The sequence below is a fragment of the Mesitornis unicolor genome, unplaced genomic scaffold (genome assembly GCF_000695765.1).
Source record: "Mesitornis unicolor isolate BGI_N332 unplaced genomic scaffold, ASM69576v1 scaffold41295, whole genome shotgun sequence".
NCBI classification, from domain to species: Eukaryota; Metazoa; Chordata; class Aves; order Mesitornithiformes; family Mesitornithidae; genus Mesitornis; species Mesitornis unicolor.
Genome location: NW_010185673.1, coordinates 482 through 19,116, shown reverse-complemented (window position 1 = coordinate 19,116; position 18,635 = coordinate 482). Strand labels below are relative to the sequence as shown.

The 18,635-nt window shown below is 48.1% G+C and overlaps 1 protein-coding gene across 1 annotated transcript in view; it reads left to right on the top strand.

Moving 5' to 3' along the window:
* Positions 1 to 18,224, top strand: part of TSC2 (tuberous sclerosis 2) — a gene marked incomplete at both ends in the record, with an annotated part of 22,361 nt that extends 4,137 nt beyond the window's left edge. Inside the window, 20 exons of the mRNA XM_010184915.1 lie at positions 1 to 101; positions 708 to 861; positions 1,563 to 1,685; positions 1,962 to 2,096; positions 2,685 to 2,874; positions 3,294 to 3,387; positions 3,690 to 3,792; positions 3,971 to 4,065; positions 6,658 to 6,789; positions 8,478 to 8,642; positions 8,780 to 8,932; positions 9,088 to 9,200; positions 9,594 to 9,815; positions 10,567 to 10,782; positions 12,448 to 12,516; positions 14,633 to 14,793; positions 15,174 to 15,676; positions 17,023 to 17,098; positions 17,737 to 17,823; positions 18,038 to 18,224. The exon at positions 1 to 101 is cut by the window's left edge and continues 6 nt beyond it. Coding sequence (XP_010183217.1) covers positions 1 to 101; positions 708 to 861; positions 1,563 to 1,685; positions 1,962 to 2,096; positions 2,685 to 2,874; positions 3,294 to 3,387; positions 3,690 to 3,792; positions 3,971 to 4,065; positions 6,658 to 6,789; positions 8,478 to 8,642; positions 8,780 to 8,932; positions 9,088 to 9,200; positions 9,594 to 9,815; positions 10,567 to 10,782; positions 12,448 to 12,516; positions 14,633 to 14,793; positions 15,174 to 15,676; positions 17,023 to 17,098; positions 17,737 to 17,823; positions 18,038 to 18,224 — 3,079 coding nt within the window. The remainder of the gene's footprint in view (positions 102 to 707; positions 862 to 1,562; positions 1,686 to 1,961; positions 2,097 to 2,684; positions 2,875 to 3,293; positions 3,388 to 3,689; positions 3,793 to 3,970; positions 4,066 to 6,657; positions 6,790 to 8,477; positions 8,643 to 8,779; positions 8,933 to 9,087; positions 9,201 to 9,593; positions 9,816 to 10,566; positions 10,783 to 12,447; positions 12,517 to 14,632; positions 14,794 to 15,173; positions 15,677 to 17,022; positions 17,099 to 17,736; positions 17,824 to 18,037) is intronic.
* Between the last annotated feature and the right edge of the window lie 411 nt (positions 18,225 to 18,635).

The following is an 18,635-nucleotide window of genomic DNA, read 5'->3' as shown; positions in this document are numbered from 1 at the left end:
GATTTCCTGTTGATGCTTCGAGCTGACTCCCTCCACCGCCTTGGCCTTGCCAACAAGGATGGAGCAGTGAGGTTCAGCCCTTACTGCCTCTGTGATTTTGTGTAGGTTTCTCATTGCATTAAGCAAAAGCTGTTTCCCAAACTATCTGGTATTTCTGCATGAGCTTAATGGTCCATCAGCAGCAATCTGCAGTTTATCTAAATCTTCCAAATCCCGATGAATGAGCTGCTAGACAAGACTACAGTTACAGTTTAGGATGGTCTCAACTAATAGCTCACTGATGAATTGTTCCTACAAACCACTTACCTAAGCTCCGACATGAAATTTCTGTTCCTGTTCACAAAACTTCACAAAAATATTAGCAGTTTGCTGCCTGAAACCAGTGTTCACATTGAGGTTTGATTGAATGATTTGTACAAATCTGGCTACTTTTAATTTTACAGCTTGGTCTGAAGTTCTTTGTGTTACATGCCACAAAAGGTATCTTTCTAAATTTGCTAGAGACCTGGAGAGAAAAATCCTTAACCTGACCAAACGGACTCATTGCTGTCTGCCTACTGGGCAATCTTGTGTTTTTTAATTGAAAATTGTTAATTTATGATGTTGTTTGGTCGTTAAACCGGCTACCAAATAGGGTAGCACTGTAGGCCATGTGTTCTGCTCTTGATTTTAAATTACATGTATTTTTATCCCTTTCCACGTTGCAGAGAAGCAGAGAAGAGGACTTCTGAGAAGAAGCCCAGCGGTACGCTCTCCCCGCCTTCGGGCAGTCCCAGTGTGCCTTCCCAAAACGCCACCATCCGCATAGGGCACCTGCCGTACTCCATGGTCTTTGGGGTCCTTCTCCAGTGTTTGAAGCAAGTACGTCCTCTCGTAGTGGCAGTTGTCACCTTCTTGTGAAATGTGTCAGCTAAAACCAGCTGGCTTAGAGTGCCGTCCCACAGAATCCCAGTAACAACTGGAAAACACCAAGTCTTGGGCAGAATCCATGTGTCATTGTGCAGCTTTGCAGCCAGCAGTGGGAGCACCAGTTCAGCTCTTCAGAAAGCAAGCAAGGCTTTGGTCGCGCTCTGCTTCACAGCAGACAAGGGCAAAAGATGTGTTTGTTAAGCAAAGATGAGATAAGCCATCCATTTAAAACTCAAATATAGCCTCCTACTGCAAGTTTTTGGAGTATTTTGAGAATTGGTAAATGCTTCTGTCGCTAATAAACTGTAAATATAAACTGTTTGTTAGTGTTGTATTGGACATAGTTGTGTGCTGAGGGGTTGTCTTGCTCTGGGAGTTAATCTGAATTGAACTGAATTCTGTGTCTGTCTCTTCGAGCTCAGTCAGACCTGGATACAAGTTATCTTCTGGTTTGCAGTGCCAATATTGCACCTAGGGCTGGACGACAGACAGGACTTGGGACAGCTCAGTGCCACTTCTCTTTATGTAACTACCACAGCAAGACATGCATCTGCCTAGGAAATGGCGTGTTGTGTTACTTTCAAACTGAACTGAAATTGTAAAGATTGGGAGTAGTAACTTCTTTCTTTCTTTCTTTCTTTCTTTCTTTCCAGGAGACGGACTGGAAGGTGTTGAAGTTGGTCCTCAACAAATTACCCGAATCCCTCCGCTATAAAGTGCTGTTTTTAACCTCTCCTTGTAACATAGACCTCCTGGCCTCTGCACTGAGCTACATGGTAAGGCCATGCACCCTACTGACATCATCACCAGGTCCTTAGTTTGCTTTGGAGTTGCTTTTTTTGATTTTCCAGTCTAATTTGCCATGCTTGTTGTCAATCCTCACCTTCCCTTTTGTGAGGGTTGTTATAGGTATTTAATAACGAGTGTTCTTTACATATGTGTGTATTGTGTATGTGTACAAGTGAAAGGGAAGCTGTAGGCAGTGGCTTTCAGCTGCTTCTTAAGGCGTATTTTTTGCATGAGGTGTTCTGACTCGCTGTGTGGTGTATCAGCTCACAGACAAGAAGACAACCGACAGGCTCCATGGTACCCCAGAAGGCTTTTCTCGCACCGATCTGCATCTGGCTGTGGTTCCAGTACTGACAGCATTAATATCTTACCATAATTATCTGGACAAAGCGAAACAGGTATGGGGAAAGGGAGAAGATTTGGGGAGGATGGGGCCTGAGCCTGTACAGTAGAGCATCTTCTCATACTGGCTGGTTAGGAGACTTAAGTGCAAGGTAACACTGCCCTTTTCTGTTATAAAAAGGTGCATTTAAAAATAAAAAGCTGGGTTCTGGGGGGGTTCTGGGGTGAAAAAGCACTTTGCTAACTTTGTGCAGCAGTACCTGTCCTGTCAGGTGGATTCAGTGTTCTCCATCCACTCCTGTCCCCTCTTGCAGGTCACTGAGTGACTTTACCCTCTGCTGGAAAGACCCCGATAAACATAAACCTTCCGTTTAATCAGAAACTTAATAATTTCTAAAATGTCTTCTTGATTAAAGTCCCATCTTAAGATTTTGGCCTAGAACACATACAACATTATTAGGGTTTTGTCTTAGCGAATTTTGGATAAGAATTCATGTGTGTCATACGTGCCTTGCAGTGGTGATACCTTGCAAGCCCCTGAGGTCAGGAGATGGCACCTCAGAGGGTTTCTCTTGCCCTATATTATTGTATATTTTTTATTTCCCTGTATTACGACTTTCTCTTTTCCTTTTTGACTCTTCCAGCGTGAAATAGTGTATTGCCTGGAACACGGCCTCATTTACCGCTGTGCAAACCAGTGCGTTGTGGCGCTGTCCGTCTGCAGTGTCGAGATGCCCGACATCATCATAAAGGCACTTCCTGTCCTAATAGTCAAGTTAACGCACATTTCTGCTACTGCCAACATGGCAATCCCTCTCTTAGAGTTTCTTTCAAGTAAGTTGTAATGTTTTTCTACTTCTTAATCATCTATAGCTGTAAATACGTTGTTTGCACCGGGTATGGGTGTTTTGATTGTGTCAGTCAAAGGGAAGGGTTTGTTGGGCTTTGGTGATGCCCTTGCACCACCCTCAAGATGGAAATATTTGGTCATCTCGTTTGTTGCTGTTTTTCTATGTAAAGCACTTGCCCACACTAAAGAAAGGGATGTGCTTTGGGCTTTACAGCCAGACAGTGATGGGAAACACAAAGCTGTTCTCTCCACCTTGCTGCTTATAACTTAAATATAATGAAATTACACCATGACGTTAACTTCCACGTCAGCTGATGATTTAGAAGAAACAAAAGGATTCAAATAGAACTGAGTTGTGATACTGAAGAGTTTTGGTGTTGCTTTTCCTCTTGACCTGCTCCAGCTCTGGCCAGGCTGCCTCACCTCTACAGGAACTTTGCAGCGGAGCAGTACGCCAGCGTGTTCGCCATCTCCCTGCCGTACACAAACCCTTCCAAGTAAGCTCGTAGCTAACACGCCTCTTCCTCATCTGTAACATTAAGAGAATGAGACATAGGGTTTTTTTAGTACTTGGTAAAGGTTATTTGTGGGATATTATTCTGGTATCTTCAGGCTTTTTCAGAAGAAGTGACATGTTCACCTTGGACGAAATATCTGTTTTTCTTGAACAGAACTTTGGAGTTTTTTCCTTTGTACTTAGAGTAAAACAGTTCTGTTTCTCAAATTGAAAAGTTCTTTTAAGTTCTGGAATGGCATCATAAGGCAGCATTAAACCGTGGGGATCCTTCTGCTGTTTTAGGTTTAACCAGTACATCGTCTGCCTGGCCCATCACGTCATAGCCATGTGGTTCATCCGCTGTCGCCTTCCCTTCCGAAAGGACTTTGTCCCCTATATTACAAAGGTAATGGACACTGCTGAATCAAACAGCACATAATACAAGTGGTGACTTACAGGCTGGTTTGAGAAGTTGAAAGGTTCTGTTTGAAGCTAGAAAAACGCTCCTTTTCTTGTCAACGTCTTGTTCAAAACTGTGAGTTTTTGTGCCATCCAAGCTGTTACCTGTTTGTCTCGATTGGCAGGGGTTGCGCTCGAACGTCCTCCTTTCCTTTGATGACACCCCCGAGAAGGACAGTTTCAGGGCTCGCAGCACAAGCCTGAATGAGAGGCCAAAAAGGTAAATGATACCTGACTCCAGCAGGGTCTCCTGTTCCCTGTTCTAGTGCTCACACCTCTCCCTGTGTTCTTCTGAAGGAGGCTGGGTCTGGTTATCCAAAATCTGTCAGTGCATTTAAGCAAGCAAAGTAAACCTCTTTAGGTGAGGGGATTGGTGGAAGACAAAGTGAGGTTGGTAAGAAGCTGAGGATGAGGGCATGGCTGGCTGTTCTGTGAGCCTTTCCGTAAGGTGTGGGGGTTTTTGATGTTAATTTTTCAAAATCAGCAGTTCTTTCAGGTTGACGTGAGTCAGTGCAATGCTACCAGAAGTAATAGAGAAGGGTAATAGCAGAAGTAATAGAATACCATGTCCATACTGATAGCGTTAAACCTTTCTGATAATAGATCTGTAACGGCTCTTTAAATGATTGCCAGCAGAACTGTTGTGATGAGCAGCCTGTATGTACTGGGAGAGCCAATGCTGTGTTTTTCCATAGTGTTACCTGTCAGGTCAGTGTGCTGGGTGGCAGACAGCTGCCTTCTGGGCATCTGGACGGCCTCACCCTTTTATTTTTTTAAGATTTTTGAAGCCATTCTGTCAGTTTTAAGCAAAGCCCGAAGTCCTTAGAAGTCAGAACATATCTTGCCAGCAGTCTATTTGCTGGGATAGGAAAATGCTCCTTGGAAAGCATTCAGGGTTTCTCTACTGTCCTTTTACCTGCAGGGCTTACCTAAACTGGTTCACTTGACTTGCTTCAGTGTTAATGTGCAGTGAGCATTCAGTGGCATTTGAACCCTGGGGAAAGTGCCTCTACTTTAACTGCAAGGCTCAGTGAGAGTCTTGCAATGAAGAAACACCACCCCTGCCCTAATGCTGTAGCTGTGAACCCTGTTTTGTGTTTCATCTCTCCCATCTCCTCCTCTTTCATTCAGAAGCTTGGAAGAGAAGCCTTTTGACACTCGTCTCTCAAATTAGAATTTCAACTAATCTTTTTTTTTTTTTCCTTTTCCCCCAAAAAGCCTGTTAAATTCTGCCAGGTTGGAATACTACTGTATCTAAAGGCTTTTGCTAATGCTGCTGGATCGCTTTCCACAGAAATCTGTGCTAAGGAGCGTGGGCTGTGCTTGGGCAGCAACCCGAAGCAGCAGAGTGGCAGCGTGCCACTGCCTCCAGTCTGCCTGAGCTTGGGCTCTGGCCAAGGGAGAGAGGAAATAACTTCCAGCAGATATCTATTTCCTTGCTTGAGAAGCTTGTGTGCTTGGTTTTCACTCCTTCAGCCCACAGAACAAGCATTTCTGTGCCCGGGCTGAGATGCTGGGGGTCCAAGAGAGGAAGATCCCAGTGGTTTTCAGGATTGCTGAAGGGGATGATGTTGGTGTAGGCAGAGTATGGGCCTGTGTGCTTCACAGTCACCATTTGGCCTTTCTGTGGCCAAAAATGATCTGTCAGAGATCGCTGGGAAGAAGAAGGAGAAAGCCACCTGGAGAGATTGGAATTTCTCTCTGAAATATAATAGTTCACTGAAAGGAGAGTAGGAATTAAATCAAGTTTAGAGAGAACCAGGAGGGTTAAATTAGTATCTGCATTTTATGTAGGGGGTTGTGAACTGCTGGACCAACTGTTATGCCCAGATTAGTCCTGAGCCAGGCATGCATCTCAGCTGTGACTAATTTAAAGTGGCTCTTGGATGTTAATTGCTGTCATCTCCCACATGTGGTTGGCACCTGACAGTGTAAAGGCTTTATCTTCCTTTCTGTTCCAGTCTAAAGTCAAGTGGGTCGCCTCAAGCCCCCTAAAACACAGCTTTTTTGGGAGCAAAGCGTCACCCAAGTGGCAGCAGCCAGGACATGGAGGATGGGGATCAGGATGGGGATGAGGATGGGGATGGGGATGGGGATGAAGATGAGGATGAGGGTGAGGATGAGGGTGGAGATGGGGATGAGGATGAGGATGAGAAGGAGCAGTCTTGTACAGCTGGGCTGGGGCTCCCCCATGGTTTTGAGCTGAGCTGAGGGGAGCCCTGACCAGCCCTGGGTGTTTGTGGGATTCAGGGTAGGAGCTCAGATTTGGGCACAGGGGTGGAGCTGGCTGACCTATTCCTGTGTCTCATAATAAAATGTGCTGCTACCTGCATTGAAAGCATTGTAGGAAGCAGTTGGGTTTTTAGCTGTACTGAAGTGAGGAGTTGGCACAACACAGGAGGTGCTTGAACTGCCCAAAACTTCTCAGGCCCGAGGAGTTTGTGCCAGATCAGCACTCGGATGCCTTGCCTTTCTTTACCAGCGCAGTATTCCAACTGTCATTCCAATCAGTTTTTTTGTTTTAACTTGTACTAATTTCATTTGTTTTGTAGCGCCTTTAAAAGCCTTGTTTTCAAAATGTGGTTTGTCTTTTGAATGCTTTCAGCTCTGCTTGTTTGTACGTTTTAATTTTTTGTTTTCCTTTTTTTTGTTTTCTTTTTTCTTTTGGGCATTTGTTTTGATTTTTTTGCATCAAACCCTCCGGGATCCCCCAATATTGACCCTGTGACCTGTGACCTTTCAACCTACATCCCTACAATGATTTCCTCCCTTCCTGTGACCTCTTTTGGGGCTTGGTGCTTCTCCAACCTAGTAGTTTAAGACTAGCCAAAAATGCAAAGCAAGGCTTGAATAACTCTCCTCCAGTGAAAGAGCTGAAAGAATCCTCTGCAGTTGATGCCTTCCGGTCCCGCAGCATCAGTGTGTCTGAACATGTGGTCCGCAGGTAGAGGCACTTTAAATGGGGACAATCCAAGAGCAGTTTGGCACTTGGAAGTTTTGCTGCAAGGGTGGGTGGAAGCAAGGGGGGATTTGCATGCGGGACGCTTGCATGACTTGGATTCGCGATAGAGAACCGGCCTTGGCCGCAGGTAAAGGGTTTGGGAAGGCGTCCTGGGTATCCCGTGGCTTCCCAACGCTGCTGTTGGGTTGTCACGTCACAGCCGATGTTGGCTATGGTCACTTTGCCCTATTCTCTGGTGCTTTCGCCGCAGAAATTGGTATTTGCAAAGTAAAGGTGGTAAAGGAGGGGAAAACAAACAAACAAATTAAAACCACACAAGAATTAAAAGGAAAAAGGTTGCATTCTGTGCGAGTCCTGGTTAAAACTCACTAAAAGTGGGTGACTTGCTGCAGGAGAGGCTGGTGAAACTCTGCAAACTTCTGCACGTGCCCTCCCAAACCATGAGGAGCAGCGCTGGCCTCTACTTTGGGTTTGCTCTTCGACGCAAAGGGAGCTGATGGAAGTGTTCTGGTCCAAAGTATGGGAGCATGGAAGCCCTCGTTTGTCTTTCTGTAGAGCACTGAAATGTATGCTCAGCCCGTATGGAGCTGTTGCTTTCGTGACTAAAGCAAGCAGGTTTTGGTTGCAGGCGTTGATTTGCTCACATGAAAGATGAATCAGTTTATTTGGGGTTCTGAAGCCTATTTCTGGATCGCTTCCCCTGAGCGTTAAACTGCTGTCTGTAACGTGTTGGGCTGAAATCTGAACCTGAAGATTTGTGTCTCAATCTGTAAGGATTGGTGTCAGTGCTTTGTTTCCTGCGGTTTTGACTGTAGCTCTGTGGTATCTGGGGGAAAGACACTGAAGTGACTGAACTGTGAATGCAATCCTGGCTCTTCATTCTCCGATATCCCCATTAACCTGCTGGGTCATTTGCTTCTCTTGTATTTAAATGGTGGCAACGAAAAGCTTGGATAATTACCTTAATGGTGCCAAAGAAGTTGCCACATCGTTAAAAAATGGTCTGTACCTCAGTTCAGTTTGTATTACAATGCATATTTATACAAAATACCACAATCCAGCCTGGTACTGCAGTTGTTTTAAATTGCATTGCTAACTAGGGCGGTTTGCAGGCAGAGTTGCTCTCTATTCTTGTGCCAGTTCCCTCTTCAGAGTGCAATTTTTTTTCTGTTTCGAGTTCAATTAGGTTTTGCACAGCCATTGAATTCGGAGGAAAGCAAATCAATACACGGAAGGGATGCAACAGAGAAAAAAGCAAACTGCAGGGTTATAAATTAAAGCCTCAAGTGCCCCTATTGTGGCTCATGGGCAACGTGAAACTGTGCAGGTGATGGGACTCTTGCCCTCGCTGTAGATGAGCGGCCTCGAAGCACGGGGCTGTTTGCTTGTTGCACTTGCCCATGGGCCACCCAACATCAGAGAGCGCTGGCCTGGTGATTTGGCGATCAATTAAACGTTCCTCAGTCTCTCAAGATAAAATACGCTTTCTGCAGTGACAGTCTGCAAAGCACAATGCGAAGCTGACCCAAAAATACTTTGGGTTCGGTGTCTGGCCACCTCTCTGATCTGGCACGTGCATGCGTCGCGGGGTGTGCTGCATCACACTCCTCCGGGTGACGGGCACGAGCGGTTTGCGACGGGATGTGTCAGTGGGAAACGTTCTCTTCCAGTCGGATACAAACGTCCATCACCAGTTCGAGCCTGGGCTCCGCAGATGAAAATTCAATGGCTCAGGCTGACGACAACTTAAAAAATCTCCACCTGGAGCTGACGGAGACCTGCCTGGATATGATGGCTCGATACGTCTTCTCGAACTTCACTGCCGTGCCTAAGAGGTAGGGGTCTGGTGGTGACCGTGGGAGAGGTGTTTCTGCTTGAGGTGCATGTTTCACTTTATTAGTGGAAAATTACCCTGACATAGTTGAGATTCTGGCAGGCCCGAGAGCTGTGTTCATCACAAATGTGTTTGCAGGTCCCCGGTGGGGGAGTTCCTGTTGGCTGGAGGAAGGACAAAGACGTGGCTGGTTGGTAACAAGCTGGTGACCATCACCACCAGCGTTGGAACAGGGACCAGGTCCCTGCTTGGCCTGGACTCCGGAGAGCTCCAAAGCAGCACAGAGTCAAGGTAATTTTTGCTCTCATTCCTAGAAATTTCCACTGAACAGGTGCTTAAACCACCGTTGCAGTGCATCTTCTTAGGTTTTTCTCTTACCAGAAGAGGACTGTCTGTATTTGACCGATTCCTCTCTCAATGTCATCAAGGTTTTCTTTTCTCCACAGCTCAGACCCTGTTTTGCAAGTGAGACAAACGAAAGAAGCTCCGGCGAAACTGGAGTCTCAGGCTGGGCAGCAGGTTTGCAGGAGCTCTCGCAACAGAGTCCGATCCATGTCTGGTAAATTCCTGTCCTCAACTCTTACTGCCATTTCTGGGTCCTTGTCACAGGTTTAAGTGTCCAAATGCCTAACGGAGAGACCTCTGCCTAAACTAATTTGGGAACTGACCTGTCTGGTATTTAATAGTGGGCTGTTTAATAGCTGTTGGCCTCAGGAGTGGTGGTGCTCCTGCTCACCTTGCAGGAAAGCTGTGGTGACTGGTTAAGGGGTGAGCACTTGCGGTGAGAATCACTTGTAGTTATCTAACCTCATGGTTTATATGAAGCCCATCCAAGGTAGAGTTCTCTTCGGTTCCCAATACTGTGAGCACAGCTTAAGACTTAGCACTAAAAACATCTCAGGAGTAGTAACTAAGCGTGGCTCTCCCTTCTGCCCTGTGTCTGTCTTGCCAGGTGGTCATGCCTTACGCGTTGGTGCCTTAGACAGCTCAGCCGCCCATTTCCCCGCTGGCTCAGCCTCCCAGGGGGCACAGAGTCCTCCCGCTCCTGCATCTCGGCCAGAGAAGACGAATCCTGCTCCACAAACACCTCTGCAGAAAGAAAAAGCCAACTTGGCTGCGTACGTCCCGCTGCTGACACAGGGATGGGCAGAGATCCTGGTGCGCAGACCCACAGGTATCTGAGTGTGGAGTGAGCTCGTTTGGCTTGCTAAGAAACCGGAGCCTGCATGAAGAAGAAAAGTGTGTTTTTAGTTGCAAATGGATCTCTTTATTGCTTGATATATATACTTAGAGACTTGATTCTTTGAAATCACTGTAGTGTTTTCAATCTACAGAAGACCTGTGAAAAGACAGAAGCGAGGACTTACATTTGTGTATTAAGTACTGTTACAGAAATAGAGCCAGATAACATCAAACCTACTTTGCATTTCCCATTTTCACACTGCTCTGGGGTCTTTTCTTGAAAACCTCTGCTATGTTTTGGCTTCCCGTGCTAGATTTGGGATGAATGAGGCTTATGGCTAAAGCAGCTGCATCGCTGTGTCTGCTGCTAGGGAAGGGGTAATGACACATTCAGGGTCAAAAGTCTGGAATACTGGGATGTTACACAGCAGGGAATTGTCTGTTTCAGCTGAAAATACAAGAATGAGAGAAAATAACTGCCCTGGTATCGTTAACTAAAACACCTGAGTGCTTTGGGTGCCTTTTGGGAATCTGCTGTAGTAATGATTTGCCAAGGGTAAAATACAGAGCACTGGGAGCTACTTACTGAAAATAGGCAATGAATCAAGTGGTCCTGCCGGATGCCAGGAGAACTGAAAACTTGGGCTGCTTTGATTCTTACTTGTAAAATCCGAACCGATTTGGTGCTTTTCTCCATGTGAGTTGGACACTCGCTGGAGCTGGGTTTGATTTTCTCTTCCCAGGTAACACAAGCTGGCTGATGAGCCTGGAGAACCCGCTCAGTCCGTTTTCTTCCGATATCAACAATATGCCCCTGCAAGAGCTCTCTAACGCACTGATGGCTGCCGAGCGTTTCAAAGAGCACCGGGAAACGGCTCTCTATAAATCCCTCTCCGTCCCCTCCTCCAGCTTGGCCACGGGCACAGCCAAACCCTCGCTCCTGCAGCGCTCCAACACAGGTGAGAGATGTCAAGCTGGCAGCGTGTCCAGCCTCACGGTCACCAGCTCTTTAAAGCCTGTTGAAGTTATTGCAGGTTGTCTAGATCAGTAAAGTTATTAATGAGAGGGATAACACAGCAGTGAGAAGAGAATCAGCTCTTATCCATAGAAATTCACAGGGAAAAACTCCCTTCCTCCTTGCTCCTGGTGTTCCATCCAAAAAAGTACCTCTCTTTCTTAAAGCTACTCTTAAAGAGAAGAAAGAGAGGAGTAGCGGAGCTCCTCTGGAGCAGTAACGTGTTTCATGCTGCTTCCCGAACGCACATGAACAAAGTCACGGATCTTTTCCCTCTTCCACTTGTCTGGGGCTGATCTGGGCATCCCACGTGTGGATGGATCTTCCCTTGCAGCGTTTCCATTTCCATTTGTCTCCAGTATGGGAGTCTGTGTGGGTACCGAGCGCTGGGTTCCTGGACAGGGCAACCCGTTACAAACCTTGCCAGCCAGGGTCACTGAGCTGCTGCTGATTTTTATAGCAAATCCTGTTGGCTGCAGATTTATTCACCTCTTAAAAGGTCTGTTCAGCCTTCAGACTCTTGCAGTTGAATCACTCGAGCGTCTTTTGATGGCTTTATTTTAATGTAGTGGCCAGGGCTTTTTGCTCCATTTACTTTGGTGCTCGTTCGCTACTGAGAGAGCTGTTGAGAGCTTGGTGTTGACCAACAGCTGAAAGTTTTAAATTTAAGTTTTTAAAGCTTCATATAACCCGTGCTAAGAGCTTTTATCCACATATTGATCACTGAGGCTCTCAGCACTGCCAGCGCTCTCAAGATTGGGCAGTGGTGACAGCAGATGAGGCTTCTCTGGGGAGGTGGCATCAATGGTACAGATTGGTTGAAATCTGGTGGAAGTGCTGGTTCTCAGGTTTGTTTTAAGCAGGGCAGGGTATGATTTTAGGATTTCACAGTGTAAACACAAAATTAGAGTCGAAAAATCAAATTATCGCCTTTTAAAAAAAAATTACGTTTCTTATCCACGAACGCTTTTATTGATTCCTGTGAATCTGTGGTGTGTAGGTGCTAAGTGAGTTGTGGAAAGAAGCACCCACCTGAGCACCAACTCCTGTGGCCAGTAATTTTGGCCATAATCTACAGTAGCCTCGCTGGAGCTGGCTGGCAGATGAATGTTTTAAAGACGTTTTGCTGTCAGACCATCATTCGCATTTTGCTCTTCCTCTTTGGAGGTTAAAACTGTGAATCCTTATCCGTGTTTCTGCTCCTCAGACTCTGCAGTGGTTTTAAAAGCGCTCTTTTGCCGTAAGCGCGTAGCTCAGGGAAGGCTCGGGCTGGTTTCCTGCGTGTGCCGGGGTATCCCCGAGGGATTTTCTGTTTCTAAAACTCACGAAGGTGCATTCTTCAAAGAGAGCAGTTGGAGTCTGCATTGTTTGAATGTGTTTATGCCTCCTTATCCGTGTCGAGACCTTGCACCCTTAAAGTATCCCTTTGGCATCTGGTGAGCTTATCCCAGCTTGTTCTTTCCTTTGTTTTTATTTTCTTTATTCGTTTACTTTGAAAAATAGGCTCTTGGTTACGTTTTAAACTCTGTGCTTTTTAATTTTATTCCTTTTGTTTCATATAGTCTCTCCTTCCTTTTGATGTAGCTGCTCACTTGATTTCCCTTTGCAGTGGCCTCTTTCTCTTCCATGTACCAGTCCAGTTGTCAAGGGAAGTTGCACAGGAGCATATCCTGGGCAGGTATATTTATATATCTTTAAGGGAAAAAAAACCCCAAAAACGTTATTGCCATAGAAGAACACCTCTGATTCATAGCAAATGTATCCCTCATATTCATTTCCCCTCCCATGTCTCCTGTCTGTACCCAGTCTCATTCCTCTCAAAAAATGGGATCTTGACCAGCATGAAGAAGTCCAAGCCAGATCCAACATTTGCAAGCGCAGACGATTGCTTAAAGCAGCTTTTGTTGTCGCTGGGGTGGGCTGCGAGTCACGAGCCACAGCATCAAATGGGACCTGGCGGAACGCCTGAGTGGCTCCATTAATTCAATTACCCATTTCCAGCTCCGTCTGACAATTGGCTTTGTGCTCCCGCTCCTGAGAGCAGCGTGGTGTGGTACAGGACAAGCTACCTGCAACCCCGGCAGAATTGGGCGCAGGAGAGAGAAAATGGAGCTGATATAAATATATATAGATAGATTATATCTGTAAAATTTGACATTACAACGGATGCTGCTTAAATTGTTTTTAAATAAAAAATAAGACATCTATTCTGGGGGCAAACCTGCTAAATCGTAGCTTTTTGGAGGCTCTGTGGCAGCGTCAAATCCTTCTCCACTGCAGTAAAATTGACTTTGTGATTCAGTGAAGTGGAGAGCAAATTGCAGACGTGATGAGCGCGCCGCCTGCGTTGCTTTGGCGATGTGCAGCGCCTTGTGGTTTTAATTAGAGGCTTGAAATGTCTCTGCCTTCTTTCCTCCACTGGCAAATCCTCCGTAGAGCAGCAGGGAGCTGGGTCCTGCTGGTGATGGAGGCGTCCTAAAGCAACACAGAGATGCTGCAGGAACTTGCTTGCCTGTACTTCTCTGCTCATTTATTCTGCTCCCACCTAAAGGATAATGAGCGAGGGGCTGTGTTGTTTAAAAACACGGGCGGTCTCAGCAGTGGTGCAGGAGCTGGGGAGCTTGGAAGCACTGTGGGTTCGTGCAGGTGTGCTCTGGCTTGGACGGCTCTAACCAGATCAGCACGTTGGTTTGGTTCCTCGGTTTCGGTTCATTTCAGTTTTGTTGTAGAAGGTCTGTGTGTGCAATGCTAACTCTTAATTGCTTCTTTGAAATAACTTTGATCCTGCGAGCTGAAATCAATCCAGGAAAAGCTGCTTTAGTGATTTTTGAATTTTTATTTTTTTAATTTTTTTTGCCAATTTCCTTTTAATTTATTTTTTTTTGTGTGTGTGTGTGTGTGCTAATTTATTTGTATTATTATTATTATTAATTTTCCTTTGGAAAACAAATCTTGACCTTTCAGATTGGTCTTCCAGCCCCTTGTGTGCGTAACGGGAAGCCTCCTGTTCTCCAGCCTTTTCCTCAGGACACCAAAAATAAAAGCAAGGCCGAGAGGAGCCTGTGGTCAGACCCAGCCGTAGCCGCAGGCAGGGCCCCAAGGAGCATTTCTTGTCAGTGCGGTTTCCTCGCCACTTCCCCGGGCCGGTGCCAGCCGCAGGTTTCCCAGTATCGCTGCAGTGCATGTGTCACCCTTCGCTCTCTCGTCCTCCCATGCGTTCAGGGCTGAATCATTTTGCTTCTGCTGGGACATACTAGGAAAGCTGCCAAACTGCAAGGAAGTGGCTCCTAAAAATTTCTCACCTCCGTCGAGGCCGCTGCAAGGCTCGGGAGCGTTGCATTTCAGTACAAGAGAAACGTTCCTTTTTGCACTCTTGCACAGACCCGGTGTCTTCATTGCCTGGATGATGATGAACCCTTAATGCTAGCCTCGTACTTTCTTACATCTCTGTAGTTCCTGTCTGTCCTGATAACCCAGCATTGGTGTACAAGGTCCCATTTCCTCATTCCGTCCCCTGCTTGTCCATCAGTAACAATTGGAGACAGCCGCGCTTATTTTGGCCAAAGCAGACGCAGCCCTTTGCCGTGAGGGTAAGGTGATCAGTTATCCCGTACAAAAGGGGAACCAGGAGCAAGTCTGACATGACAGGAAATCAAAGAACCAGAGCACCCATTCGATGTGGCCTTCCACTGAAATCCCGTAGGGAAAAGGCTGGTACTTCAGAGGAGAGGATGGGGACCTGCCCGCCTGCGCCTCTCGACGCGCTTCAGTTCCTCTGCCTTGTGTCTCGGTAGAGTCAGCGATGGTGCTGGAGGAGGGCAGCCCGGTGGAGATGGAGCTGAAGGAAACCGAGTCCCCCGTGGAGTCTCCCGAGAGCGAGGACATGGACACTTCGTGTTCAGAGCAAGTCCTGAGCGAGGAGAGGTTCGGCAAACCCCAGGAGTCGTACAGCAGGGTAAGGAGAAACGGGTCAACCAGTCCATCGACCTCTTGGCGCCCTCTGAGAGAACTCGCTGGGGATACCAAAATACTCACAGCTCTCATTGAGAGTTTGGGTGAGGGGCTGCATGCAGGGCAGCAGCAGCAATGTACAGTAAATACCCATTTTATGTGGGTCCTTGGTCTGTGTTGCTTTGTGCTTGCCCCCTTTCTGCTCATGTTTCACTGTGTCTTGGGATCACCTGTATGACCTAGTCCGGGTGATCCTGCTCTGGCAGGGTGATGATCTTTCGAGGTCCCTTCCAGCTCCTAATATTCTGTGTATGAGCATCACTGTCGTCAGCTTTTCTTTTGCCTGTCAGGAAAACCATTGTCTTTGTTTCTCCCTCTCCCAAGTCCTCCTCAACCTCCAGCCAAGAAGAGAAATCTCTCAAGTCGGAGGAGCTGGTGGAGGGCGGGATTCCCATCGGCAGAGCCCTCCCGTCAGAGGACGGCCGGACGCTGGAGGAGCTCTCCTTCCAGCCGTCCCAGCCCCTCAGCAAGTCGAGCTCTTCCCCGGAGCTGCAGACGCTGCAGGAGGTCCTCAAAGATGCCAACGGCAGAGAGGTCACCAGGAGGCTGAGCACCGAAGTGAAATCGAAATCCCAGTCCGGGAATTTGGAAGGGGAAGGGCTGGGCGGTTGGCTGGGCAAAGGGGAGGACGCCAGAGGGACGGGGTCCGGAGGGTTGGATGGCTGCGGTCCTGTCACCTCGCCTCGCTCCCCCTCCGGCCATCGCCCGCGGGGTTACACCATCTCCGACTCGGCCCCGTCGAGGAGGGGAAAAAGGATCGAGAGAGACGCCTTCAAGAGCAGAACAGCAGCCTCCAACGCCGAGAAAGTGCCCGGCATCAACCCCAGGTGGGTGCAGGAGCTGGAATTGGGCAGCTCAGAGCTGCTGCGGCCCTGGCTGGGCTCGCTCAAAGGGATCTGGGCTTGTGGGGGCTACAAAACGGTGTCTGATTAAAGAGAAGGGTTAATTACCTCCTTTTTCAGGGCCTCCTGCAGCCGTGTTGAACCCACCACCGCCAAGTTAACTTTGTGGTTTGGGAAACGGGGTCTCTTAAATGGTAGAAGAAATAAATCAGTGGTTTCCTCATGTTCTTAATCTGTCCCAGTTTAGGGACCAGGTGCTTGTGTGGCTGGAGGGCAGGTGACCTCGAGTTACTTTTGCCATGAACAGGATCAGTCACTCTAGAAATACAAGATGCAGAATGCTAAAAAGAAGGGGTTACAACAGTTGCTTTTTGAACTTTAGATATTGGCATTGCCTGAGATGAGACAATCTTCACCTTGTTGAGGGCAGGTAGGATGCAGGTGTCTGCAAAGTGAAGCATCTGATATCCTGGAAGTGGCTGTGGGTGCATTCCCGCTCCCTGCTCTGTGAGCAGTTGGCCTGGGGACGGGGAATTTTGGCAGTGCTGCGGTTTGACACAACCACTGCTTTTTGTGATAGGGCTCCATTGCAAACCGCAGTGGTCCAGGCACCTGGCTTGTCTCTAGGGCTTGGGTGATGCTCTGCTGGCGTTGACCTGCTCCTCTCTTTGCTCCTCTCTTTGCTCTGACCTTTGTGTTTAGGTCAGAGAGGTTCTCCTCCCCCTCTGCTCTGCCCTGGTGAGACCGCATCTGGAATATTGTGTCCAGTTCTGGGCCTCTCAGTTCAAGAAGGACAGGAACTGCTGGAGAGAGTCCAGCGTAGGGCTACAAAGATGATCAAGGGAGTGGAGCATCTCCCTTCTGAGGAGCGGCTGAGGGAGCTGGGGCTCTTTAGTTTGCAGAAGAGGAGACTGAGGGGAGACCTCATTCATGGTTATCAATATTTCAAGGGTGAGTGTCACGAGGATGGAGCCAGGCTCTTCTCGGGGACAAACAATGATAGGACAAGGGGTAACGGACACAAACTGGAACACAGGAGGTTCCACTTCAATTGGAGAAGAAACTTCTTCTCAGTGAGGGTGACAGAGCCCTGGCCCAGGCTGCCCAGAGAGGTTGTGGAGTCTCCTTCTCTGCAGACATTCAAAACCCGCCTGGACGCCTTCCTGTGTAACCTCATCTGGGTGTTCCTGCTCCGGCAGGGGGATTGGACTGGATGAGCTTTGGAGGGCCCTTCCAATCCCTGACGTCCTGTGATTCTGTGACTCTGCACGTAACGTTCTGGTGCACCTGGTTTTGATGGTAACGGGGCTTTTCCCCCCCTCTCTCCTCAGCTTTGTGTTTCTGCAGTTGTACCACTCCCCGTTCTTCGGTGACGAGAACAACAAACCCCTCCTGCTGCCAAACGAGGTAAGTTTTTTATTAATTCTAGTTAATTTTCCCGACCCCATTACCTTTTTTTGAGCAGAAATGATAGTGATGAATGTGCAGCTCGGATGGTGTGATTTAAGGGTGCTTCCTACCAAGAGATGGGAGATTTTCCATACCTAAATGATGGTGCAGTGTGAGATACTGGGAGATTTTGCTGGTGCTTTTTGCAGGCAGAAAGCAGGACGATTTGGGGAGTTTTGGGTTTCAGTGGTAGGAGCAAACAAAACCCCCAAAATAAGCTTTTTCCTGGAGAAGCAGTGCTGGAATTCGGGCTTGTGTGAACTGAGCACCACAGGGCTCCTGCTGATGCTTTCCCCTCACTTTTGGATGGGCTGAGGAGGCAGCAGGGAGCCTTCTTCAGTGAAGATACCGTGTCATTTGTCTGATGAGGAAGGCATATTCTACAATTAAGTTGGTGAAACACTGGCACGGGTTACCCTGAGGTGGTAGAAGCCCCATCCCTGGAAACATCCAAGGTCAGGTTGGGCCTTGAATGATCCAGATGGGGATGTCCCTGGGGTTGGACTGGTTGGCTCTGAAAGGTCCTACCCCCCCAGCCCAAACCACGCTGTGATTCTGTGAAGCACATCTCACCCGTGCCCATGTTTTCATTGCAGACGTTTGAGAGGTCGGTGCAGCTGCTGGATCAGATTCCCTCGTACGACACACACAAGATTGCGGTGCTCTACGTTGGGGAAGGCCAGGTGAGCTGTGGAGGTGCACACATCCCGCCATGGTCACATCTCAGCAGCGGCCCAGGCACCGCAGCTCCAGCTGATCCGTGCTGCGGCCTTGCTTCTCCTTAGTTTTCTGCCCTAACAATCAGTGCCTGCCTGAAGCCCTCCTAACACAACAACCTAACCACTGGTGGAGCCCTCTTAGCATTCACGGTGGGTCTCCCTTGTTCTCATTTCCCAGAGCAACAACGAAATCGCCATTCTGTCGAATGAGCACGGGTCCTATCGCTACACGGAGTTCCTGACCGGCCTGGGGAAGCTGATCGAGCTCAAGGACTGTCAGCCAGACAAAATCTACCTTGGCGGGCTGGACGTGTGCGGGGAGGACGGGCAGTTCACCTACTGCTGGCACGATGACATTATGCAAGGTGAGGTGGCTGCAGGAACCACAGCATCCCAGCATGACCTGGAAAGCTCCCCCAGTGCAACCCCCCCAGAGCAGGATCACCAGAGCAGTCACACAGGAACACGGCCAGGGCTTTGGGTGTCTGCACACAAGGAGACTCCACAACCTCTCTGGGCAGCCTGGGCCATGCTCCAGAACCCTCACACTGACAAAGTTTGGCCTCATCTTCAGCTGGAACCTCCTGTGCTCCAGCTTGGGACCATTGCCCCTTGTCCTGGCATTGGCCATCCCAGAGCAGAGCCTGGCTCCTTCCTCCTGACACTGCCCTTTCCCAATGGATCCCCAGGAATGAGGGCGCCCCTCAGTCTCCTCTGCTCCAAGCTCGAGCCCCAGCTCCCTGAGAGGAGATGCTCCACTCCCTCAAGTGGAAGCG